Source organism: Buteo buteo, chromosome 10 (genome assembly GCF_964188355.1).
Source record: "Buteo buteo chromosome 10, bButBut1.hap1.1, whole genome shotgun sequence".
Lineage (NCBI taxonomy): Eukaryota > Metazoa > Chordata > Aves > Accipitriformes > Accipitridae > Buteo > Buteo buteo.
The window spans coordinates 33507851-33532707 of record NC_134180.1 but is presented as its reverse complement, the minus strand read 5'-3'; the positions used below and the strand labels follow the sequence as shown (position 1 = coordinate 33532707).

The following is a 24857-nucleotide window of genomic DNA, read 5'->3' as shown; positions in this document are numbered from 1 at the left end:
CACCCCGCTGGGGAGCGGGGCCCGGGAGGGGTGAAGAAGGGCTGGGACCCGCCCGGGGAGGAGGCGGCAGCCCGGCAGCTGGGGCTGCCCGCGGCGGGGCGGCCCGGAGGGCCGGGCCGGGCGCGGCCGGAGGCGGAGGCGGGCGCGGCGGCGCGGCCGGAGGCGAACCGGCACCGCCGGGGGCACAGCACCAGGCCAGCCCGGGGCGCGGCGGGACCAGCGGCACCGCCGGTGCGGGGCTGGGCGCAGCGGCGCCGGTACCCGGTGCGCGATGCGTGCGGGCGGGGAGGCGCCGCACCAGGTGCTGGGCCGGCTGCGGTTCCTGCTGCAGTGCAGCGAGTGCTTCCGCCGCGCCCGGGCGCTGCCCGCCGCGCTCTGCTACGTGCCGCGGGAGGTGCAGTACAAGATCTGCAAGGACCCCTCCGCCGCCGCCGCCGCCGCCGCCGCCCGCAGCCTGCTCAGCGTCTGGGACAGCCCGGGGCCGGCGCGGGGCGGCAAGCGGGCGGCGCGGGCCACCATCGAGGTGCGGAAGGGCGGCTGCCTCCGCGCCACCGGCGAGGAGTACTGCAACGGCGCCGGGCTCTGGGTCAAGCTCAGCAAGGTAACGGCGGCGGGGACGCGCCCCCGCCGCGCAGCCGGGGGCCGCCGGGTCCCGACGGCGGTGACAGGCGGGGTGTGCTTTCAGGAGCAGCTGGAGGAGTGCGGGAGCAGCCGTGAGCTGGCTGAGGGCTGGCTCCTGGCGCGGAGGTTTGGGGAGGGAGGAGACAAGTTGGTCCCGGTCGACTCCGTGGAGAAGATCCGGTGGCAGCACCAAACGCTCGGGGTCGATTATAAACCCGCGGTCAGGTATGGGCCCTGCCTGCCGCGCCCCGGGTGGGGACCGGGCTGCGGGCGCCGGCGGCGCGTGTGGCCGGTGCCCACAGAGGACGTGCGTGGACCCAACCGTGCCAAACCCCTCGGGCACGTCCGGCACAGCCCCCCTCACTCCCTCCAGCGCAGGTGGGGCACCCGCCTGCGGGCAGGAGGGTGCTCCCTCGTAGGCTGATGCTGTTGGCTTGCGGCAGCACCTGCGCAGGATAAAGGGGATGCCAGGGGGTTCCTGAGGCGCCCGGGTTTGGGCTGAGCGATGTCGCGGAGGTAACGCCGTGATGAGAGAGCTCATACTTGATTTTCACGACGGAAGGCTCTGTGCAGGGCTGGATTCCCCGGCTCTGCCCCAGCCTCCACCTGGGTGCGGGGACGCTCTCATCTCCCCCGCAGCTGTTCCTGCAGTCCCTGGGGGTCACCCCCCGTCCCCCACCACTGCTGCCTCCTCTCCAGGCTAAGGCAGTAAACACTTGGGCACACTGAGCACTGACCCATCTTTTCCCTTGTGCAATTCCTCCACCGGTGCTGCTCCAGCTGGGAACAAGTGGTGGACCTGACCTACTCCATGCGCCTGGGAGAGAAGCCCAGACTCGCAGAGCAGGATGAGGCCGCGGTGCAGAAGTTTCGGTATGAGTGCATCTCCTAGAGTGGTACTGCAGCACCTTGAGGGGCAGCCGGCCAGGGCCTGAACACGTTTGTGGGGCCAGGACTGGCTTCAGGGTTGGGGGTGGGGAGGGTGGGTGCCATTAGATGCCTTTTACGTTGATACTGTTCAACACTGCTCAAGCAAAGATGGCCTTTGCTCCACAGAACATCGGAGCAACCACATGGTGCTATTCCCAATGGGCTGGGGTGGCCATAAACACCTGGTTTGGTGGTGGTGAGATACAGCCGTGCCATCTGCCTGTGGCGGGGACAGCTGCCCGACACCATCCTGATGTGGTGACCATGAGATGCTGTGGCCAATCTGAGATGGGGCACCTGCACAGTGCTGGCGGACAGGTTTAGGGCGCAGCCTGGTCTCCCTGTCCCATTAACACAGAGCCCCCTTGCAGGTCTGTGCCCCCGGGCTGGAGCTACGAGCATGACATGGAGCTGGGGCGCTTCCTGTATGATCACAGCGAGAGGGAACTGCAGCATGGGGACTGCACCAAGGAACATCTCAGCAGTGTCGAGGTCTCCTCGCAGGCGGTGTGTAGTGGGGCTCCTCTGCAGCCTAAAATCAGTGTGAGACACACAACCATCACCGCAGCTGTGGGGAGGAGCAGCTGGTGGTGGCTGTCCCCTCCGTGAGGAGCAGGGGATGGTGGTGGGGTTTTGCTGCTCTAGCGAAGCTGCCAGGAGTTGGGCATCTGGAGCAAAACGCTATTGTGTCTCTGGGCCACTGCGAGGGGTCTGTGGCCGTGCCCAGCTTGCTCTGTGCGGGAGCCACCATCTGCCTGCAGCCTAGTGAACCGAGGGGCTGGCCCGGTCCTGACCTCCTCTGGCCCCACGGGACCCATCCCAGGGGTGACCGCGGCGTGCCCAAGGATGCTCAGCTCCCTCCCTCCATTCGCCGCACTCTTGCAGGAGGACGGCAGCGCAGCCCGTCTGACGGACAACCAGACATACACCTTCTGGGAGAGCAACGGGCCCCCGGGGCAGCACTGGGTGCGGCTCAACATGAAGAAAGGCACCATTGTCAAGTGAGACCTCAGGGTGTCCCCTCCCTACCGGCGGCTGTGCCAGGAATGGGCAGGGTGCAGGCCAAAGCACCATCTTCCTCCTGAATGCAGCTTTCCCCAGGCTGCAGCTGGGGGCTCTGGGTCAAGGTGGGGGGCAGCTGCTGCTAGATGCACCTCAGGAGGACATGGCCTTTCCCCCAGCCCTGTAACATCTCTGGGGGCATCTCTGGGCCCAGGCAGCTCAGGAGGGGAGGACAACACTGGCCCTTGTTCTTCTCATCCCCAGGAAGCTGTGGCTGATGCTGGACAGTCAGGACAACTCCTATATACCCAGGCGGGTGGCTGTGTATGGGGGGCCGCTGGACAGGCTGCAGCACCTGAGAACAGTCCTAATTAATGAGTGAGTAATGAGCGAGAAGCAGCCTGGGTCCAGCTTGGGCCAAACTCCCGAGCTGTGTCTGCATCCAGAGCAGATGCTAAGGAAACAGCTGGGGTTGGTCCAGAGTCACCTGGCGGTGACAGTGACTTTCTGCAGGTCAGGGCTCCCTGGGTGCAGGCTACATCTGTCCCCACAAGCGTGGTGGTCCCCCGCCTCCATGTGCCAGCCACGCACCTTCATCTCCACTCCTGCTCCTCATCTGTGCTGCGGCAGCTGGGCTGCAGCGTGCTTCCCCCTGCCTGGTGACTTTGGGGGTCTTTCTGCCTCCTCCTTGCCTCTGGGGACACATGCCGCTGCCGTCACCTTTCTGAGCATCTCTGCCATGCTGTAGCTGAGAAGTCCTGGGGTTCTCCACCCCTCCCTCTTTGCCTTGGCTCTGCAGCACCCTTCTTGAGGCAGGCAGGGGTTTATGCAGGGGTACGAAGATCTTCTACTTACCCAAAACTTGCCTGTTTGCCTTTTTTTGGCTGAGCAGTGAGATCTGTCTTTGAAGAAGCACCTGCGAGACCACCAAGGTCTCCTTCCTGGTGGCAGGAGCCAACTCCTCACTGCGTCTGAGTAGTCACAGTGGTTTTTCCCACACACACCCGTAGTTCTTTGACGGGACCTTGTCAAAGGCTTTGGAAACACAAGTGGATCACTTGCCAAATAGCTCATCTCCACAAATCTCTGTTTCCTTCAAAACACATCACCCTTGTGTGACCAGCTTGGCTTGAAGGATAGTTGTTCCATTGTGAGATGTGCCAGGACACCTGGGAACAGCGATGCGCCCTTGGCCATCTCGCCTTTCTGTTCTGCTTTGAATTTTTGCTCTTTTCTGGCTCTTTGGATGGAGCTTCCACCTTCTTCAGGATGTCTCTATGCCTCTGACAGCCTCTTTTCTCTGCTTGGTCCCCTCCTGCTGCAGCCCTGGTGAGGTGGGGGGGCTTTCACCATGGGTAGCATCACATCCTTGGCTGGGCAGCCAGAGTGGCCCACGCCTCGCTGGCTGCCTCATTGGTGTCTGTGCCTGGTGGCTCTGCCATCTCCCTCCATGCTGTGTGCAGGAACAGCTTCCAGGACGTCTGCATTCTCCGCGACATGAAGATCCACTTGCCGGTGCTGGAGATCCGCATCCTGGAGTGCCGGGGTGAGCCTGTGCTGCCAGCTCAGCCTGGCTCTAAACCCACAGCTGGTCCCGGCACCTGCAGCTCTTCCTGCTGCACTGGCTGCTTTTTGGGGTCTGTTGGAGGAAAAGCTGGGGAATGAGCTTCATTTGGGATGCCACAGGTGCTGGGGGCTCCTTGCCCCAAGTTGCAGCACCCAAGCTCTGCTGGCCGCACAGCTGCAGCTGCACATGCAGCGTCACTGTCCTTTCTTGGCAGACCAAGGGTGCAACGTCCGCCTGCGAGGGATTAAGATCAAGTCCTTCTGGGAGTGGGACCTGATTCTCAATGCTGACATGTTCCAGCCAGCCCGGCTGGTGCGCTACCCTCTCCTGGAAGGGGTGAACACCGACGTGCTGTACCGGCGGGCTGTGGTCATTCAGAGGTACGGCACAGGGATGGCACCATCCCTGCAGCGAGCCTGGACCCTGAGAAGAACCATGCCCTGGCCTTTGGCAGGCGATTGCACATGTCTTACTTAAAGTCTGCCCGCTCCTTTCCCGTGTGCGGCAGGGACTTTGGCTTGCTGCTCCCCATCCAAACACGGCTGCTTCCAATATCTGGGGAGCATGGAGGCAGCACGAAGCAAGGGGGACCTGCATTACATGGAGTCCCCCACCCTGCTGCCTGCAGGGCAGCCCTAGGCTGGGGTCAGCACTGGCCCCACAGAGAGACCCTCTGCAGTGATTCAGCCACAGTGCTGCAGTGTGGGCTGGGCTGCCCTCATTTACAGCTTTTTCTTGGGGGGGGAATAAAATAAAGCACTTGGCCCGAGGGTGCTGGTTGGGTGGTCCCCTTGGTGTGCTGCCGTGGGCTGGAGGACACCCACATGCAGGCAGTGCAGTGCCCAGGCTCAGTGTGTCTGCAGTGAAGCACCACGGGCATATCAGGCTCCGCATGTCTGCCAACTCCCTCGCATCCTCACGCTGCTCCTCTCCGGTCTCCAGGTTTGTCCAACTCCTGGACAGTGTCCTGTGTTACTTGATCCCCCTCTCTGAGGACAGCGTCGGCACCTTCAATGCACTCAGGGTGAGCGTTTGCCGGGGTCCCCTGGGATGGTGCCAGCAGGAGCATCTTGTCATGGGCTTGGCTGGTTTTGCCGGGGTCTGTGGCATGTCCCCCTTGATCCGATGAGGACAGACCATCCCAGGGCTCATGCTGAGAGCTGCCATGCTGGGCATTGCTGCAGGGATGGAGGAATTGAGCATTCCCTGTGACACCATGGGCTGTGCTTGGGGAGGGGGAAGGAGGGCACACAGTGGCAGGATCAGGCCTCTAACCATCCCTGCTCGTCCCTTGCTAGAGCATGAAGCCGTTCTTGCTGCTGTCCAAGCAGAGCACAGCCCTCATCGCCCACTGTCTCCAGTCCTCGGAGAGCACCCCGCCTCACACCTTGCCAAAGCTGTACATCAACCGGCACCTGGCCCGGGAGCACCGCAGCAATCCAGCACTGGACCCCAGCTGCAGGAACACCGTCTTCACCCAGGTATGGCAACGCCATGCCCCATACCAGCTACCTGCCAGTTCAGCATCGCTTCCCCCCGCTGCATCTCATCCCCTTTCCACTTTGCTCCTCTCCAGCTGTACGAAGGGCTCAGATCTTCCAAGAACAAGCAGCCCCTGGACTACAGGTAGGTCTTCAGCATCATATTTGCAGGGTGTCACCTCCCCGGAGTGGGGTGTGTGGGGGAGATGCCAGGTGCTGCTGGCTCTCTTGGAGAAGGGATGTGCATGGGGCTGTTGCTTCCCCACAGGTGGCCCCTGAGCTACAGCCAGTGGTGGGAGTGCGAGTTCATCACCGAGGGCATCGTCGACAATGGTGAGTGCTCTCCCCTCCTGCCCCAGGGCGCTCCCCTGGGCTTTCTTGCGTTGGGGTGCAGCTCTGTGGTTCCCCTTCTGCAGCGGAGTGCCCACACTGTCCTGGCTGCTCTGTGGGAAGCAGCCCCGCTCTGCACACGTGGGGTGGTCCCTGCATCTCCCCTACCCCACCAGTGCTGCCCCAGCCCCAAGGAGGGGGGCAGCTTGGCCAGATCCTGTGGCTCAGTGTCTGGCCCTGGCATGTCAGGCACTAACCAGCCTCTGCCCCCACTGCAGGCGGCGGTTTTCGGGACAGCCTGTCGGATATTTCGGAGGAGCTGTGTCCCAGCTCAGGCGATGTTGCTGTGCCCCTACCCTTCTTCGTGCGCACCTCCAATCAGGTCTGACACCCCGCTGTCTGCCTGTCCCGGCCCTGGGTGGGGCAGCCAGAAAAGCCTTGGGGCTTTTGGGGTGTTAGTCCTATCTTAACGCTTGCACGGCTATTGGTGGGGGGGGGGGGCCGTGCTTGTATCCGGGTGGTGGAGATCTCCTGGAGGGGTATAAAGGGCAGGAGAGGTGGGCGGAGGGGTGATGGAGAGGGAGGCTGCAGGAGGGACCATGCTGGGCTGGTTGCATCTGTGTCCGTGGGTCCTAAGCCTCTCTCCTGCAGGGTAACAGCAGCAGTGACACCAGGGACTTGTACGTTCCCAATCCCTCCTGCAGGGACTTCCCCAAGTATGAGTGGATCGGGCAGCTGATGGGAGCAGCCCTGAGGAGCAAGGAGTTTCTGGTGAGCACGGCAGAGCCTCCCTGGCCAGCGAGGGGGCTTGGCAGGGACCGCCGTGTCTTGGGCAGAGGGGGTGCCCTCAGGTGAAGGAGGGGCACGGGGAGGACGTGTGTCTCTGTTCCCTCCGGCAGATCCTGGCTCTGCCGGCGCTGGTGTGGAAGCAGCTGGCAGGGGAGGAGGTCAGCTGGAGCAAGGACTTTGTCACCGTGGACTCAGAGCTGGTGAGTGGGGCTGGGGGCAGCAGGGCAGTGCCGTGCACTACCCTGGCTGCTCCGACTCCACCGTGATGGCTTTTGCCTGTTGGGGTTGCAGGTGAAGCTGCTAGAGGTGCTGGAGGGGGTGGACAGGGAAGCCTTTGAGTTCATGTTTGGCAGAGAGCTGACCTACACGACAGTCCTGAGTGACCAGCGCATGGTGGAGCTGATCCCCAATGGCAGCAGCACCGTGGTGCGCTACGAGGACCGCAAGGAGTTCATCCGCCTGGTGCAGAGGGCTCGGCTGGAGGAGAGCAAGGAGCAGGTAACGCTGTCCTCCAGGGCCGGCATGGCTCCAAGGGGACCCTGCTGCTGTGGCAAGCACTCCTGGTACCTGTGGGGTTGGTGGCTGTGAAAACGTGTCTCCAAAACCAGCTCCAGCTGGGCAGTTCCTCCGTGCATCCCATGCCCAGGATGTCCATGAGCCCCGGGGACACCCTTTGGGGTCCTGCGGTCCCTGCCCCTGGTGTCCTGGGTGGCTGCCCTGGGCTCAGACCCACCGTGGTGATGCGGGACCCTTCCTGTTCCCCCCCAAGATCGCAGCCATGCGTGCTGGGTTGCTCCGTGTGGTACCTCAGCCTGTGCTGGACGTGCTCACCTGGCAGCAGCTGGAGAAGAAAATCTGTGGGGACCCTGAGATCACACTGGCTGAACTGCGGAGGTTTAGTAAGTGCCAGGGCCAGCCCAAAGCTGTTCCCAGATCCCTGCATGGGCAGGGGACCCCCTTGATGATGCTCGTCCTGCACACGCATCCTGTCCCGTGCTGAGTCCCTGGTTGTGGGGTGCCTCGGAGCCTGGGGGAGGATAAGCCAGAGAGACCCTGGATAGGGATGCTTCAGGTTTAGCTGCAAACCCCACTCATCCCCACTCTGGTCCCTCTGGTCTTCAGCCACTATGGGCAGAGGTGAATGGCCAGCCTGCGAACCTGGACCCCCATTTCTCCACTTGCCTTTGTGCAGGATGCTGGCCCTGCTCAGGGATGCCGGGGGCTCTCAGGGGCTCACCGAGAGCAGAGGGTCTCCTCCTCTCCTGCCTCTGCTCTGATCTCTCAACAGAAGGGCAAGATGGACATGTCCCATGTTAATTTGCTTTGCTGGGAGTTTCTAACGAAGCTGTTACACATTTTTGATCGCAGTCACGTTTGAGGACTTTCCCTCTGATGACACCCGTATCCAGAACTTCTTGGAGGCGCTCAATAACTTCACCAGTGGTGAGCGACCCTAAGCCTTCCTTTCCCTGCTCTTCATGTGCAGTGGGGTGGGCCAGGGTACCCACTGCCCTGCACCCCTGGGATGCTCACCAGGTGATTCCCTGGGAGTCAGCTGGGATCATCCCGCCTGGCCCTTCCCGGGGTGCTGAGAGCATCCCTTAGCTTTGCCCTGTGCTCCCGGGATGCTTTTGCAAGGGCAGACCCTGCCCTGACAGCAGTGACTGGGATGGTCCTGTCCCTGTTGCTGAGATCTGAGCCCTGTCCTTCCCCTCAGAGGATCTCAGCCGCTTCCTCAAGTTCGTCACTGGCCGGAGCCGCCTCCCGGTTCAGATCACTGTCTACCCAGAAAGGGAGAAGTGAGTCCATCCTGCCTGGGCTGGGGTCCCTGCGCCATGCTGGGTTTCCTGCGTGGTGTGAGGTCCCTGCACTGTCCCGGGGTCCCTGCACCTTGCCAGGGTCTGACTCTTTCTCCTCTCTCCTAAGCTTGAACACGTTGGACCTGATGCCACAGGCCTCCACGTGCTCCTGCAGCTTCTTCTTGCCCAACTATTCCTCGTAAGTCGAGCTGGGGACAGGGATGCTCCCCCGTCCCTGGGGATGGCACTGGGGTCCCCCTCCAGACTACCTAGGTCCTCCCCTGGGGGATGTCCGGGCGGGTGATGGGGTGGGGGGAGCATGAGGGTCTTGGTGCCCGTCCCAGCCGTGACCCAGCGTTCCCCCCCCCCGCCAGGGCCAAGGCCTGTGAGGAGCTGCTGCGATACGCCGTGTACCACTGCATGTCCATCGACACCGACAAGAACCCCTGGGATGAATGAGGCCCCCCCCAGGCACCCCATGCCACGGGAGCCGCCTGCCCCAGGAACACCGGCTTTAATAAAACGGCAGGGCCGGATCCTGCCATCCTGCCCCGGGTCCTGTTAGTGTCCGCGCTGCTCCAGGGCTCTGACTGGGCCGTATGTGGCCAGTGTTGCAACTGGGGGGTGGGGGGGTGGGGGCAGCACGGCACTGTCTGCTGGGTGCTGCGCCGGCACAGGGTGGTGGGGGGTGGAGAGCGTGGCGTGTACGTGGGTCCTGTCCCCTCCGTGGACACGGTGTGCGTGGGGAGCGCAGCTGCAGGCTGCCCCCCCCCGCCCCGCAACGCACCCCGCAGCCTGCAGCGCCACCTCCGGCCGCCTGGGGGCGCTGTGCCGCTGAGCCCCCTCCCGCTGCTGGGTAAGGAGCTATGACTCGGCGCTCCGCAGCCCGGGATCCTTCCCTCGGTGTTCCTCTCGCTGCCCTGGCCGGGAGGAGCCGATGGCAGCAAAGCGAGGAAGGCGGATCGAGCCTATCGGTGCTCTACCGCCGCTGTCCGCGATCGACCCGCTCGGCTCTTCTCCGCGCGCACGCGCAGTGGGCGCCGGCGCCGCCATTCCTGTCCTGTCAGTGAGGTGCTGGGAGCCGGCGGCCGCCAGAGCGGAGGTAACGGCGAGGCGGGGGGAGGCCCGGCGCCTCCGCACGGGCTGTGAGGGGCGCGGGGGAGGCGGGGAGGCGGCGCACGACCCCGAGAAGCGCTGGCGCCTAAAGTTGGGCCAGGTTGAACCGAACCGGTCTTAGCCAGGCCCGGCTCGGCTCGGCCTGTCCCGGCCCCGGCCTGCCCGGTTCTGCCGTGGTTGAGTGAGGCCCTGCCCCTGTGCTCCCTCTGCAGCATGGAGTTCCAGGCCGTGGTGATGGCGGCGGGAGGCGGTTCTCGTATGACGGACCTGACCTCCAGCATCCCGAAGCCGCTGCTCCCGGTGGGCAACCGGCCCCTGCTTTGGTACCCGCTGAACCTCCTGGAGCGCGCCGGCTTCGAAGGTGAGGCACGACGGTGTCTTGGTGTGGGAGTGGAGACGACGTGCTTACTCTGGTCTCCTCAGGCTTCCCGTGGTCACCTCCGCCACTCCCGTTTGTCGCCCCCTCTTGTTCTAATGTCTTGTCGCAGGTGCCCTGTTGATTGGGGCAGGTGCCGTAGCAGGAGATCTCATCTTCTCTGCACTGCAGCTGTGCCGTTGGCCCATGTCACATCCCTTCCTTTGCTCTAGTCTGTGCCTCCTGTGCCAGCGCCCCCTTCCCCCCTCTTCTTCCCTCACCAAGGCTTTTCCCATCTCTGTGCTTTTCCCAACTTTGATGTCTTTCCCAGTGTTGTTAACCAGGAGTCTCTTGCTCATTTCTTTCTCTGAATTATTAATGAGAGTAGCTTGAAAACTGTGTCAGCTCTCCTGGGATATCTCTTGGTTTGTTGTTTCAGCCTGGCCTGAATTTCAGGGTTACTTGCTCTGTCTGAGGCATTTAGTCCTTGTTGCAGCATGGAGCCAAGTGCTGGGGTTTGGACAGAGCAGGGCAGGGGGAAGAGGCAGACTTGTAATGCTCACCTCTGGGCCTTGTTTCATGGGAGGGCTAAAAATCGTATTTAGTACATGGTGAGATTCTTTAGTATTTTCTGGGTTTAGGGTTTTGTTTACCTTTTGAGCGGTGGACCAAATCTTTCTGTGATGTTCCCCCTGCTTCTTGTAAAACTTCTTCCTGACACCTTTCATGTTTCTCTTTTTTTCACATTTCTATTTGTCCTTTGCCTTTCTGCTTCCCTGGTTTTGCTTCTCCTGCGTGACTGTGCGATTACTCTGTAGTCCATCCTGACACTGTGGCTTTTTTCCTGACTGCAGCATTTTTCTGTGAAGTTGTAAAGATCAGCTTATGATTATTCACGTTAGCCTCTTACTATTTCAGTGTGAAGGAACAAAAGAAAGACTGCCTTAATTTTGTTTCATTAAGAAATCCTTAAGAACTTTTTTCCCTTGGAATTGTTTTTTGCCTGTTTGTTGAAATCTGCTTTCTGAATGTCCATTTTCTTTGACTGTTTTCCTGTCTCTTTTTTGCTAGGATCATACTCTTATCCTGTGATATGGATATATGGGTAGCAAAAGCTTCTCTGTAACCAATATTGTGCTTTGTGTGGCTCTTTAACTATTCAGAAATAACCATTTCCACTTGATGCTCTTGACCACTAGTAGGTGGTGTTACAGTCAGATCTTTCTCCTTTCTCATGCATAGCTCTTCAACTTATCTATCCTCTACAAAAATTTGGACGTGCAGGGTTGTATACGCAGCTTCAGTAAGCAAGCTGCCACCTTCCCGCTCCCCTCTTGCTTCTGCCCCCAACCAAGCTGTACCTTTCTGTGTTAATACTCCAGTGGCATGAATTCTCTCCCTGGATCATAATTTTTATTAAGTATGACGTGAGGCTTCAGTTCCTCATACTCGCTTATGTTAGTAAGTAGGTGTGTTCCACAGGCTGATTCACTGCATCCCTTTTGTCCTAATTGCAGGTGCTTCATCTCTCCTGATATTTAGGAGACCTTTGTCCAGCCCACCAGATTTACACTGAACTGTGTGGGCTTACAACTTCCACCTGACGCTAGTTCCTTCTCCGTTGGTTACTTCTTTCCCTAATTCAAGGTGTGCTTTCAATCCCTTTCTCCAGGTTCTTCAGCCTGTTTTGAATCCAGGTTGGCATCCACTATGGGAGTGGGAGAGGAGCCCTCCCATACCGCTGGTACCAAACTGCCGCACAATTCTCATGTTTACAGTTCCTTCCTCTTTTCTGTTAACAGATTCAGGATGACTTCAGTTTTGATCGATACAGATTTATTCTTGGCATGTTTTCATCTTACCACAGGAGCTTCCTAGGCTGAGGGCTGTATTATTTCCCATACTTCTCTGTTAAAATTCTATGTGGAATACAATGTTACGGTATTGGGGTTTTTTGGGAGGGTGGGATATTTTAATTTGAGGGTTTGACTGTTGCTTTTCCTTCCAGTTCTCGAAGCCAGGGGAAAAGGTTTCTTGCTGCTTTGTTTTCTCAGTCTTTTCTTTGGAGAGCTGCTGTTCTTGCATTCTTCATTTTGGAAAATATGCATTCATGTCTCTGTTGATATCCTTCAAATATTCATTTACCTTTTTTCTTTTGTAGATGGAATGAGTTTGTTGCTCACATACTACTCCTCTCTCTTGCAAAGCTGGTGCTGAGAAATAGTTTAACCATTGTATTGTAATACTGTGGTTGGTGGTGTTGTCCATAGAGGATTATAGAGGATCAGGGTGGGCAAAAGACAAAGCTCTAAAGTGTTGGTGACATTAATGCAGGGTCTCATGGTCTGAGGACATGTGGTTGAAGTTGCTCACTAATGATAGAAGATGTTTCTGTTCTGTCTTGCTAACTTGTGCCACTCACATGCATGTGTGCCTTTCAGTAACACCACCCACACAAAGCAGGAGAGATTGTTTTCATATTCATTAGGAGTTTAATTCTCTTCTTCAAAAGTTACTACTGCTGAAAGAGCTTGGTTTGTTGTAGAACCCAGTTAAGTTACTCAAGCCTTTTGACAGTTCCATCAGCCTTTGTAAATAAAAAGTGAGTGTGTATCCTATTTGTGATGCTTTTTTGTTTCTTCTGCTTGATCTCATCCCACTTTACTCTGTCCTAGAGGTCATTGTGATTACAAGGAAGGAAATCCAAAAGATGTTAAACTTGGACACAAAAATGAAGCTGGATTTTGTGTGCATCAGTGACAACATGGACATGGGTACAGCAGATTCACTGAGGCATATTCATCAGAAAATTAAGGTATTACTGCCTTCTATTGAACTTGACTGGAAGACATTTGTTTATAATATTTTTTTTTTTTTTTATTGTGCTTTAAGAGCTGTCCCATGTAATGATATTGCGGGTAACTGGATTTCCTGATCTTCAGAAGAGCTGAATTTTGTAAAGGTCACCTCATGGGGGAACTCAAACAAAGACTCTCAATGACTAGAACTGACAGCTAGGAAGGCTGGAGCAAATTCAGGCTGGGCACTGGCTGCTTCTTAGTCAGTATTAGCTTTCTGACACGTTAATTAAAGGGCTGTATTTGTTTATACAATTTTTGATATGATGTGTGATAGCTGTTGTCCATATAGTTCTTGGGGAAGTAGTTCTGCACAAATGTTCGTTGTCATCTTAGCTGATACATAAGGAAGTTTCTGTTCAGTTCTTGGCCCTGCCACAGGCTTGCCTGCATCATTAGGCAAGTGACTTGCTCTGTGCTTCAGTTTTCTGCTTTTCCTATGCTTTTGCTGGCTTGGTCATATGGTTAGCTCTTTGATAAACAGTGCCCAGATGTGATAAAGGGCTGCTGTTCTAATAAAAACACCAGTTTGTAGAATTCTGATTTCCAGCTGTACAATTAAAACACTCCCATGTAAGGCAGAAATGCTGCTTGGAGCTCTTGCTGTGATCTGGGATGGAATTTTGTTTTTGTTGTTGTCATACACTTAATCTTTCCGATTTGTTCCCTGTCTGTTTAGGCCATCTTAGCCAAATTGGCTGTTTAAATAAAGGTTGCAACAGAACATCAATGAACCATTTAAGTCCTGAGGTGTCTTTTAGTCTTAAGACTCTTTTTGAGGGTAATAAACTGCAGTGTAACAGGCTATGTACTCCCAACAGAAAGACTCCAGGTGAGACAAGATGAAAGTTTCCAGGCAAATATGGGTGTCTAGGCACATGGAGAGAGATACTGCAAGAGATTAATGCACAGACTAGAATAATTTAGAGGGCGAAGAGAAGATATAAAAAGGAAACCAAAATCAACAAAATCAGTTTAACTTAACTGAATGTTTCTGTCATGTGGAGAATTGCGCTCTGTCATAACTCTGGCAGTATTTTTTAAATATGTGCATGCAGTGAGGAAATACCTCTGCACTGCAAATTGTGACCCTGACCTTACAGTTTTATTGCCTAACCAGAGCGATCAGTTGGGCTGTCTGGGTGTCCCTCTTTTTGGTAATCCAGGCAAGTTTGCCTAGGGGAGGCCTGGGAGACAACAGTAAAGCATGTAGTGGTAAGAAAATAGACTGTGTCTTCAGAGGTAGCAGTGTTGGATCTTCTGTTTATTTTTCAGAAAAAAGGCTGAGAGAAGATGTGTGTTTTTCAATACTACCTCACAACTTTTCTTCAGTCAACTGCTGTGTAAGAACGGCAGCAACTGCTTCTGCCCTTTTTATTCCATGTCTTGCTTGTCTGGCTGGACAGGACAAAGTGGTCTCTTACTTGAAACAAGCCTATACTAAGTTCTTGAGCAGATTGCTGTACTGTGTATTTTGGAGTCATTCCTCTAGTAAATGCATACCACTGATACACCTTTTACAGGGTATACCCTCTCCTGTCTGATACAGGTGGGAGAACTATACAGTAGAGGTGGCTGAAAAGCTGCTGTATGTTGGCTGCGTCTGGGGTAGCGGGAGAGGGATCTTGCTGAAGAATGAGTTTCCCTGGTGAAAACAACTGCTGCTTGTGGCCATAGTTTGCTGGCAGGCTTTTTGTAACCCATGCCAAAAGTCTGATGAGAAGTTTAAACTGGTTGCTGAAACTTAGTTGTCACAAATTGCCCACAGACAAAAGACGAAGTGTGCTCAATAAAAATGAGGTAATATGGTACAGTATAGACAACTTGCTTGTGTGCAATGCAAGTGATAGGGAGTAAAGCCAAGATTATAAATGCACAGTAAGAAATATGTAGCTGAAATGCTGATCACAAATTCTGAGATGTGCATAAATGCTGGACCACTCTAAAGCATAAAATCTCATGACTTGCTGCCTTTTCTAGCATTTGTCTGAGGGAGTCCCACCAGCGCAGCATTGCTGCTTGCTGTGCTGGCAGTTGCAGGGCTTTTTGTTGTGTTGCACCTTGGTTAATGAAGCTTGATACTTTAAAGATTAGATGTCAAGATCAGATTTACAGAATTGCAGTCAGTGGTAGCATGAGAATACATACGTGCAAAGCCTGTAAGGGCTGAGGGAAGGTAGCTTGCATTGTTGTTTTATTGCTTTTTGGTGCTGGCATTTTTGGGGGCAGGTAAGACTGACTGTCTTGGTTCACAGTAACAACCAGTTGACTCCACCAGTCTTACTTGCAGAAGTTCGTGAGAGCAAAGGAAGCCTGTTCAAGTTTTTGCTTGTTGTTTTGCCCACTATACACACAGAGGATTTTTTTTGACATCTTTACCTCAAGAGTTGATATAGTAGATGTGTGCTCTTTGCTCTATTGGAACTCTTCCTGTTATTTTTGGCTGTCTCAGCTTACACCTGATTGACAAGGTAGCAGCTTCATTAGGGTTTTTATGTTCATTACAAGTCTGAATGTATCCTTTTCTTGGATCCTTTCACAATGAAGATGATATGCTGAACTTGATTCCTAAAGGCACCTGCTTGAGAAGTAATGAACAACAGAGAACTTGGTCCCATAAGTTCCACTTTCTGGGTTCCTAGGCCTGGGTGTCAGTCTGGCCTGTTCATTACTGGTAGTTCTTTAATTGACATGTGTGGTGGGTTGTTTTGATTGTTTTTATTTAAACATTCAGTTCTGGGGTCTGAATAGCTAACACCATTAACTAGTCACAACTCTACAACTGAGAACCGAGGCTTAATGAGGTGAAGTAATTTACCTAGGATCATTAAAGAGATTTGTAACAGTACTGGGAACTGGACATTGGTCTCAAATCTCTCATGGTTTTGTGCATAAGATCATCTTTCTATACTGTGTGCAGATTGCATACTCTTGTTTCCCCACCCTGAAAAAGCCAGCAGGACAAGAGATTAAACACAAGTTGAAGTTGTTTTAAATGGAAACTACTGAAACAGAAAATTCAGTAGTGCTGTAGTCCAGTTTCTGAATGGTGAGTGTTGTGGTTTTTTTCAGTGTGTGCTAGATTATGACTTTAAAAAGGTCTTCAATTTGGGAATGTGTCAGTCTAAATGTAAGTAACTGAAAAATCATTTTGCAATTTATGAAGTAGAAACTGGTAGGGAATTTTTTTTTTTTCCTGTGTTCGTACTATTTTTTGATTGGGTAATATAACACATCAATGTTTTGCACTAAGTCCAGCACTTAAAATGATATTGTCAAAAAGTGGGTATGGGAGTTACTCATTTCTTTCTTAAATGTTTTGTTTTATACAGGGATATGAAAACAATTTGTTTAAGGACTTTGTGATAACTCTTGATCAGATCCTTTAATTGCTTTCCTGTGGATAATCCCAGCATTTCCTTAGAACACTGTTGGTTTCAGCATTCTTCTATAGTCTGTGCCTTATGGCAGTTTCCATGGCTATCATTTTAATGTCCAGTCTTTGGGTTTTTTTATACACTTTTAATATCACTGTCAGTTTTATTCTTTTGGCCCTTTAAGTTCCTAGTTTTCTTCTCATCTTTTGTAGGAATGATAATGAATAGCTTTTCAAATTATGAAAATAAAAGTGAAGCTGCAAAGGCTTAATTCTTTTCTCGTTTATATATAGGATTGGAAATGGTAGAACATAGACTATGTAGACTCACAGTTGATGGTTTAATAATGCTCTAGTTGAAGCTGCAGCTTTACCACCATAAGGCTGTTTACAGGTCTCTATCACCTGGTGATCTATGCTGATGAGACAGATCTCTGTCACCTTGTGATCTAGCCTAAACAGAAAAACAAGGCAACCTTCCATGCCTTTAGGTTTGGGTGGGTGACCTTCCCTGGTCATGAAGAGCAAAGAGAGCTCTCCTGTTCCGGTTGGGGCCTTGGCAAGAGCTGGTATATAGAGGAATTTAATGTATTTTGGAAGATGACAGTCTGCTTCTGTAGCTGACTAAATTCCTATAGGAACATCAATTTTATTTATTTATTTATTTAAAATGCCTTCTAACTTCAATTTTCTTTCAATTGTTCACATATGCAATTATACTAGAGTAATTCTGAAGTGATTTACTTTGTGAAAACTTCAGTGCTTTTTGAGTTATAGCCTTACCTGCAGCATGGAAGTGAGACAGGTCCAGCAAGACTTACAGAACACAAAAAGAGGCACTACCATGGATTTCTTCAACTGTATGCCTGTCAGCATTTGAAAAGCTGTGCAAAGTAGTGGAAAAAACCTTTCACTAAATCTCTTGAAGACAACGAAGAGCTATGATAAACAAAGCAACTTTGATGGATTGTAAGAAGCAATGAATCAAGCAGTTATGTCCTTAGGTTCCAAATCTGTTAAAGCAGTACTCTTGTGCAATTTATTCAATCCAGTATCTTTATGTCAAGCTTCTAAAATATTGCTGTATGTTCATGTCTGTTTTCAAGAATCACTGTAATTACTTTGAAACTTCAGAAAATTATTTTTATAGATTAAATAACAAAGTCAGCTCTCTCAAAGTCTGTAATAGGTAAATACCACCTCATCCAATGTACGTTAGTAAAAGCAGACTGTGAGCTCTTTAGGGCAGAATCTATGCTTTCCTTTGTCTCTGAAGGGCATATGTTTTAGTCTGCTGCTTTGGTTGGAACCATGTTGCTATTGTCTTAATCTATTATTTGCATTAAAGAATATTCTTGACCTGTCAGGGAGTGCTTAAATAAAAAAATATTAGTTAGCATAGGTGTAAAAAATTATTTCTGTATGAAATGTAAATCAAACTCTCTCCTTCGTGAAATCTCATTTTCCACATCCTTTTTTTTTTTCCTGTCCCTTTCTGATTCTACTCTCTTAAGATATCTTTCCTACTTCATCACTCAGGCTGTTACTGGTCACTGTTTCATCCATTACTGGCATGGGAGGCACATAGCCTTTGCATGCTTTGCTAAGGAGCCTGTAGAATTTATTTGTAAGGGGGAAGAAGTAATTTGCTTTCTTAAGAGTCAGATTCTCTAAAGGGTAAACTTTCATTAGGGACAAATGAGCAAACAATTTGGATGTAATCTATGCTTAATCTAGCATAAACAACTGAGTACCTTTTCCACAGATGATGAGAAAACACTAAACTTGCTCTGGATTTGTCTTCAATTTTCCTCACACATGGTGCTTCAAGATTAAGGGTTTTTTAAATGAGATCAATGTTTGGCATTTTTAGTAAAACAGTTATGTTTAGCATGCTGGTGTAAACTAAGGATGATGTTACAGGTGTGACAGAGCAGGTGCTAAGGTGTAATTTGATAACGTCTGTGTTCCTGTTTTTATTTATTTTTAATTAGCATTCAAAGCTTGCTAACTGCCTGGAGCAGTGGGGGGCGGGGGGTGTCTCTTAAGAAGTGTGGTTTTTCTTTTTTTAAAATTGCTTTCTCCTCAATAACTATCACTAGTCCTTGTTTCTGGTTTTCATTGGTAGGCAGCACTAGCTGGAGCACTTAGATGAGTTCAATCTGAATAATAGGGAAATTGGTAAGAGTCTTGACAGTTTCAGTGGTGATACATGCTTTCTAGCAAGAGAAGAGGTGCTAGTGCTGTCCACTGCATGCTGTGGTAGGAGATTATGCAGTTTTGTTTTGTAGGCAGCTTGTCTTTCAGTGGTGATTCCCCTCCCTCCCCCCAATTGTGGGCAGTAGACTGCCATTTTAAAAGTTAACTTACTTTGATGTCTCTTGAAATTTTATGTAATGAAATCCCCTGGCTCACTTAGGGAGGCTTTTCCTCTGTAGCTGGTGTTAGTGGACACGCTTTTTTCAAGTCATAATGTAAAGTCTTCTGGTATGTCTACTGGGGCTTTTTAGTGTGGTTATTACCTCCAGTATGTTGCTCTGTGATTTCTTCAGTCCAGATTTATGTGCTCATTTATTTGACTTCTACTACCACACTTAAAGGCCTTCTCTTGCAGTTTAGTAGACGTCCTTTGGATGATTCACAGGACCAGTGTGAAATATATGTGCCATGACCTGCCATGTTATAGCGCAGCAATAGTGTCAAGCTTTGGTTGGTAACACAAGACTCATGATTTTGGGGATTAGTAACAAGAAATTGTAATAGGAGCTAGGAGCCCAAGAGTAAATTGCAATGTCTCAGAATGTACTAGTTGAAATGGGGTGGTGGTGAGCAGCGATGCTGATGGAGGAAGGAAAGGTAAATGTAAGACTAGAAAGTATCAGGTAAAGTATTTTTTATGGTAGAGATGAGAAATTAATACTATTGCTTAAGGCAATGGAAAGATTTTTTGCCTGGAATACTGCACAAGTATGGAAATCAAATGCGTCAAATGTGGAACAAACACTAGAAAAGGAGATAAAATATTCAGAGTGGGATATAATTGGGTTTAAATTTGCTATGAGAAAACATAGGCTGAAAATTACAGAAAGGTTTTAATCAGAGCAGAATAGGATTGTGCAACAGTCTTCCAGAAGGAGTAATTGAGACAAAAATCCCCTAACTTTATACTAGGGTGAGAAGCTGTTTTTTTGTTGTGGGTTTTTTTGTTTGTTTGTTTGTTGGTTAGTGTTTTTTAAAATGAACTAAGTAATGTGATACCTGGAATGGCAGGAGGCTAAACTCTGACTCAGGGAGCCCCTTTGAGAACTGTGTTTCTGTGACTTTCTGCTTGTACCATTCATCAAACTGCTGCAGACCTTTTTGTGGGTTGTAGATTATTTTTGATGGAAAAAAAAAAAGGTGGGGGGTGTCACTGTAGTTTACAAATGAGTTCCTCTGAAATTTAGGCATTTCTAATATTTGACCATTTTGTTTTCTGCGCCAAATTTTACCAGACCCATGCAGCTGCTGTCTGGCGCCACCTCCCAGGCTGGGGCCTCTCCAGGCAGCAGGTTGAGAAACCTGGTTAAATCATGAATCTGTGTTTCGGGCTGAAGCAGGAGGTGGAGTGGGTGTGCCTGGATCAAGCATTTGTCTTCACTGAGTCTATATTATTTTCATCTTCTGTTAAGCATTTCTCTCCCTTGTGTCACTCAACTATACTCCAGCCAGTGATTAAAATGTGGCGTTCCAGCAGAGTAACAGCAATGGAACAATTTCACATTTTCCTTCCTTGATGAGCCCTTAGTTGTGTTAATGGAAGCCCTGACTAATATGGTGTCAATTAATCAGCATGTCTTCTGCTGCTATCACTGGTGAGTGTTTGTGTGTGAAATGTTTCATCTCAGGTGGTCCACCTGGTTTTCTCAGTTTAACAAAGTAAGATTTGAAAGTAATACGGCTCTTAAAAAGCAAAACAAAACAAACCCTAAAAAGCTACCAAAAAGAAGAAGAAAAACCAACTTTCTCTGAACAAATAAACAAAGATTGAAACTCCAGATTCTCTTGGTATGTGCATCTTTGGGAGCCATGTTGTGGAAAGTGTGATGTCACGATGGTGGTCTGTATGCTGCTGAGGGTCACTGATCCGTGGAGTCTTGGACGGCATGGCTAAGCGCTTCACTTCCTCTGTTGAAAAATCTCCTTTCCAAACACATGATGTAAGTAAGCTTGCTGTAACGGCTGGAAGGTGGAATCTGAATCCTTTTGGTACAGCTGAGCAGAGTTTGGTGAGCATGGAAAGAAAAACTTCAGTCCCCATAATATATAGTTATGTATTTTTTGTACTGTCAGTGGAAATTAAAAAAAACAAATGAAATTCATTTGTAAGAGACAAGCTCTCTCTCTCTCTATATATATATGAGCAAGACTTAACTAAATATTCTGTTAATCTATTTTGAAATAGTAAAAAAAAGTCATCAGTTTTTTCCAGCAGACCTGACAGAAAATACTCTTTCCTTGAGTGTCTAAAATGCAAATAAAAGTCGCTGTCTTGCTGTTTTTTCTGATTCTGCCTTTTACAATGTTGTTAGTGCTGTGTGGGGAAAGCAGATGTATGAGATGGCAGCTCGCAGGGTATGTAGCATCTTGTTTCCTTCTCTGCCTCTGATTGAAAGCTGCCACCACTGAGGCACTAGGCAAAATTTATTATGGATTGCATGCCCAAGTCCCATTCCCAAAGCACAGCTGATTGTCTTAGTAGAAAGCAGCTATACTGGCAGGTGCTCAGGCTGGCGATGTTGCTGGGGGGAATGATATAGCGCTGCCTGACTGTGTGCTTGATGAATGTGTTCAGGACTTTGCTCTGATCTTTATTTTTCCTGGCAGGGTAAGAGTTAGAGAATTCAACAGTTGTTGGGGTTTTTTTTGCCCTTTTTTTTTAAGTTACTCAGCTTTAGAAGAATGTAGCTAATTAAATTAATTATTTTGCTGCCAGGGTTTACTATGGATCAGGGCTAAAACACCAGAAGTTTGAATGAGGCAATTAGCTCTGAAGGTTAGGATCAAGAATGGTTATTAGGGCATTTGCTTTTCTGCATATTGTTGGCTAAAGAGGCTGCCTTCCATCACACAGAGCGGCAAAACCTTAGGTGTTTTGCAAGAAGAGTCATTGACAGTCCTGAGATGCCTGTCAGTTTTAATTGTTACATCTCCCACTGAATGTCTTTATCCTTTTCATGCTCCTGGCAACTTGAGGCCTGTGCTCATTATTTTAACCAGTACCTCTTGTTTCCCTGTAGAAGTTAATTGTCAGCATTTCTCCTGTATTACAGTATATGTTTTCATTTAGACCCTATGTGGTTTCTGATGAATTACACAAATTCAGCCTATTCTAGCTGCAGATGTAGTAAGCTCTTTGCACATGTATATAGCTGAAATAATTTGTTTAAAAGCATCCTGGTAGAAATCTTCTCCTGTTATTATGAGCTACTACTAGTTTTCATTTTTTGAGAGTAAATAGAAATTAGTCATCGTATTTGGAAATCATCCTTCATTTTCCCTATTTAAAGTATATACAGTCTTCATGTGTCAATAACTTAGCGTGCTATGTGCTGATGGAAAATTACTGCTTTAGTAAAGGTAATCTCAAAAAACTATTTGCACTTTTTGTCCTTAACGAGACTTTCATGGACACATGTAGGCAAAGAAGAGTTAGATGTTCTTTATTATCAGCTCATTTTATCAGGCATAGAAAACGTTTTACATTAATAAGTCAAACTCAAGTTTCTAGTTTTCAAAAATCGTTCTGTGATGAATGTTCAAAGAAATGAAAAGTCTGTGAAGTGAATTTGTACATCTTGCTTCCAAAGAGAGAGATTTTAAGAATGTGGGGGAAAAAGTTAGTGTCCTCCAGCTGCCATTTTTCCTTGCTGCTGTCAGTGGTGAGGGCAAAGCCTTGTGCCACGTATGAGCCCTGAAGACGTAAGTGTCACCCACGCCTGGGTGAGGACATGAAGGGCGGTGTGAAGGCATCACTGATGTCCATGCCACCCTGGACTCCACAGAGCAGGAGGAGTTGTGTAGGGCTCCGTTTTGTGTTCCTCAATGATATCCTTGTTTTGAATGTTAAGTCAGCATCTGGTCTGATGTTTTAATAATTTTTTTGCTTGTAATTTCCAATGGCCTTGGCCTTTCCCTATGAGACTCAAGGCCTCCCTGGCTTCAGGTAGGATGATACTTGCAAGGAGGCATTCACAGGCTATTTGTACATTTGTCTGGAATAACATTCCTTCCTTGCTGTCCGCAGCCTTTTTACTTTGTTTCTAACCTGCATGATTTCTACTTGTGTATTTTCCCGATGTTGGATCTTAAGAGCGCTTTCGTCATAGGAGGTTGGGACTTTTCATGGCAATTGTGGGCTATACAGCTGTCACAGTTACCCTGTTGCAGGTGATATTCCTCAGTGAGTATTCATCCCTTGAAAGAGAAAATGGAATTGTTTGTATCAAGCACAATTGTGTGTGTTAACCTAAGTACATAGTTCCAGTTATTGGGGAACATGGGAGGGAGTAGATGCCAAACATCAACCCATGGAGTTACTGTGCTAGAGAGGGTTTTTCCCTGTGTCTGTTTCTTGCAGCCTGGTACAGTAGTGTAACACTGATAATAGGAAGGTGGTGCTGTGCACAGCACAGGCTATCCCAGAGGCTGTCACTTTGCTCAGCACTGGTTTTCTGTTACTGTTTAATTTGGTGAAGGCCATGGTGAAGATCAGTGGACTTGCAGGATGCTTGGAATTTAATTTTGCATTTTTCTCATGTTATGTTAACTGGGAAGCCCACGTAGGTTATCTTGGTTCTGTTCTGAAAAGGGAGAAACAATTGTGTATTCAGATTTTCTTGAAGCAAATTTAAGTGTTCTTCTGTAGTATAAATTCTGTTAGCTCCTTTGCGAAGATGGTGAAAATTCTGGATGTAGTGTAATAGTGCTGGAAAAAGCAGTGGAGGTATTGGAAATTTTCATAATGTTTTTCTTGCAACAGCAGTTGCTGCAGACCAAATATCACTGGCAAAATTGGACAGGTGCTAGAGGAGAAAATAGTATTGCATGGAGGATATAGGTGTAGGAATCTATGGTTCAAAATAGTACTTTTATTTAACGTAGCATGATTTATATTTTACAGGAAGAAAACATTTGAATAAAGCTAATCAGGTTTCACGCAAGTGGACACTCAGTTCAGTGTAGTCTAGTACGAAGTAGCAATGCCACTGAGCTGTGTTTCACAGCATGTGCTTTGCAGAGCAGTTTAGCATTTGGGTTTTTTGTTGGAGCAGAGTTGAAACTGGGTTTTGTGTAATGACTTGGTTTGACCTTGGAAAGAATTTCATGCCTTTTTTTTTTAAATTTAAATCACACTGATATTAGCTACAGGATGGCAGAATGATTCCTAAGGACACATGCTGTATATCTTTTGGTTTTCGTTTATAGTCTGGGTTGAGACTGCAAGGAACCATTATGATCCTCTAGTCTGTAAGGGAATTTGCACACAGTAATTAGGGCTGTTAGCCCCAAAACTTACGGATGACTTAGTGAATGTGTTTCTGAAAGACAGCAAGGCTTTATTCATACATTCTAGTAGATAAAGAGTGTATTATATCCTTTGGTGTTTTATTCCAGATTATACTTATTCTCCCTCTCAAACCACTTTGCCTTTTATTTCTATGGTGAACACTGATTTCTAGCCACTGAATCCAGTCATGCCTGCTTTTTGTTGTATTGCTGAGAGATCTGCTGTTTAGGTAATTGCGGGCTGTGGGCAAAGGCCTTCTTTCCCTTCAATAAGTTGAGCCGGTTGAGCTCCATTAGGACTACTTTTTATTATTATTGTTTGTATGACTGCAGCACCTGACTGCCTAAGGCTCTGCTTACATTAAGTGTTAAGCCCGGGCTTGAGCTCTGGGCTTTGGCAGTGAGCCTGCTGTGCCGCTGCTGTTGAGATTGGAGCCTGACTGCGGCGTTCTCCTTTCTGTTCATGTGAGGCAGAGTCCAAGATCAGCTGCGCAGCAGGTCTGCTAGTGCTGCTGTGCAGGTAGTCCTGGAAACCTGCCTTCCAGGAATAGGAGTCACGAGGAGAGCGCCATTTGTTTCGGGAGTTCTCCTGCCTGTGAAGAAGGGATCTGTTCATGCAGTGCGTTGAGCCAGGGGAGAGTTTAGCTTGCCAGGCTCACCCTCCATGAACTGGTGAATTCAGGGCTTGGGTTATGGGGTGCTCCTCTGAGCTTTAGCAGGCATGGTTCTCCTGAGTGACGGTGCATGCTTTCTGGGTGCCTTTAGATGGCGGAAAAAAACAGTCTCCTCTGTGGCACGCCTAGGATCTGTATGTAAACCCAGGAGATGACTCCTGACCTTAGACAAATGAGAGAACCTAGCGAGACAGGATAGTATGTGTCAGTGTAACAGTCCGGAGCCCCAGCATACTGATAGCCTGATAATTGTCAGTTTTCTGTAAGTGTAAAGGTAGCAGATTTCTTTTAGGAAAAAAAAAACCAAACCAGACAGCAGAGCCTAAAACCACATCCTTTAGAAGATACAAGTAGGTGATAGAGCTGTCATCATTTATTGATGTAAGGCAGTAGATTTGGTAAGTGCGTGGT

The 24857-nt window shown here is 49.8% G+C and overlaps 2 protein-coding genes across 3 annotated transcripts in view; both read left to right on the top strand.

Moving 5' to 3' along the window:
• Positions 1-268: 268 nt before the first annotated feature.
• Positions 269-9075, top strand: LOC142035495 (E3 ubiquitin-protein ligase HECTD3-like). Of its 2 annotated transcripts, XM_075037592.1 has the most exons (21): positions 269-601; positions 686-846; positions 1402-1494; positions 1923-2058; positions 2437-2552; positions 2818-2931; positions 4017-4099; positions 4335-4500; positions 5063-5144; positions 5419-5601; positions 5697-5746; positions 5870-5934; positions 6210-6313; positions 6583-6702; positions 6831-6920; positions 7012-7218; positions 7490-7619; positions 8089-8163; positions 8438-8519; positions 8647-8718; positions 8894-9075. In XM_075037592.1, the coding sequence occupies exons 1-21, from the start codon at positions 272-274 to the stop codon at positions 8976-8978; spliced, it is 2544 nt and encodes an 847-aa protein (XP_074893693.1). In that variant the 5' UTR covers positions 269-271; the 3' UTR covers positions 8979-9075. The 2 variants fall into 2 exon arrangements, with proteins under 2 accessions (XP_074893693.1, XP_074893691.1); XM_075037590.1 differs by having other exon boundaries at positions 269-846.
• Positions 9076-9543: 468 nt separating this feature from the next.
• The window catches only part of EIF2B3 (eukaryotic translation initiation factor 2B subunit gamma), a 104423-nt gene continuing 89109 nt past the window's right edge, over positions 9544-24857 (top strand). Inside the window, exons 1-3 of the mRNA XM_075039306.1 lie at positions 9544-9621; positions 9848-9996; positions 12666-12805. Coding sequence (XP_074895407.1) covers positions 9849-9996; positions 12666-12805 — 288 coding nt within the window. The 5' untranslated portion in view covers positions 9544-9621; position 9848. The remainder of the gene's footprint in view (positions 9622-9847; positions 9997-12665; positions 12806-24857) is intronic.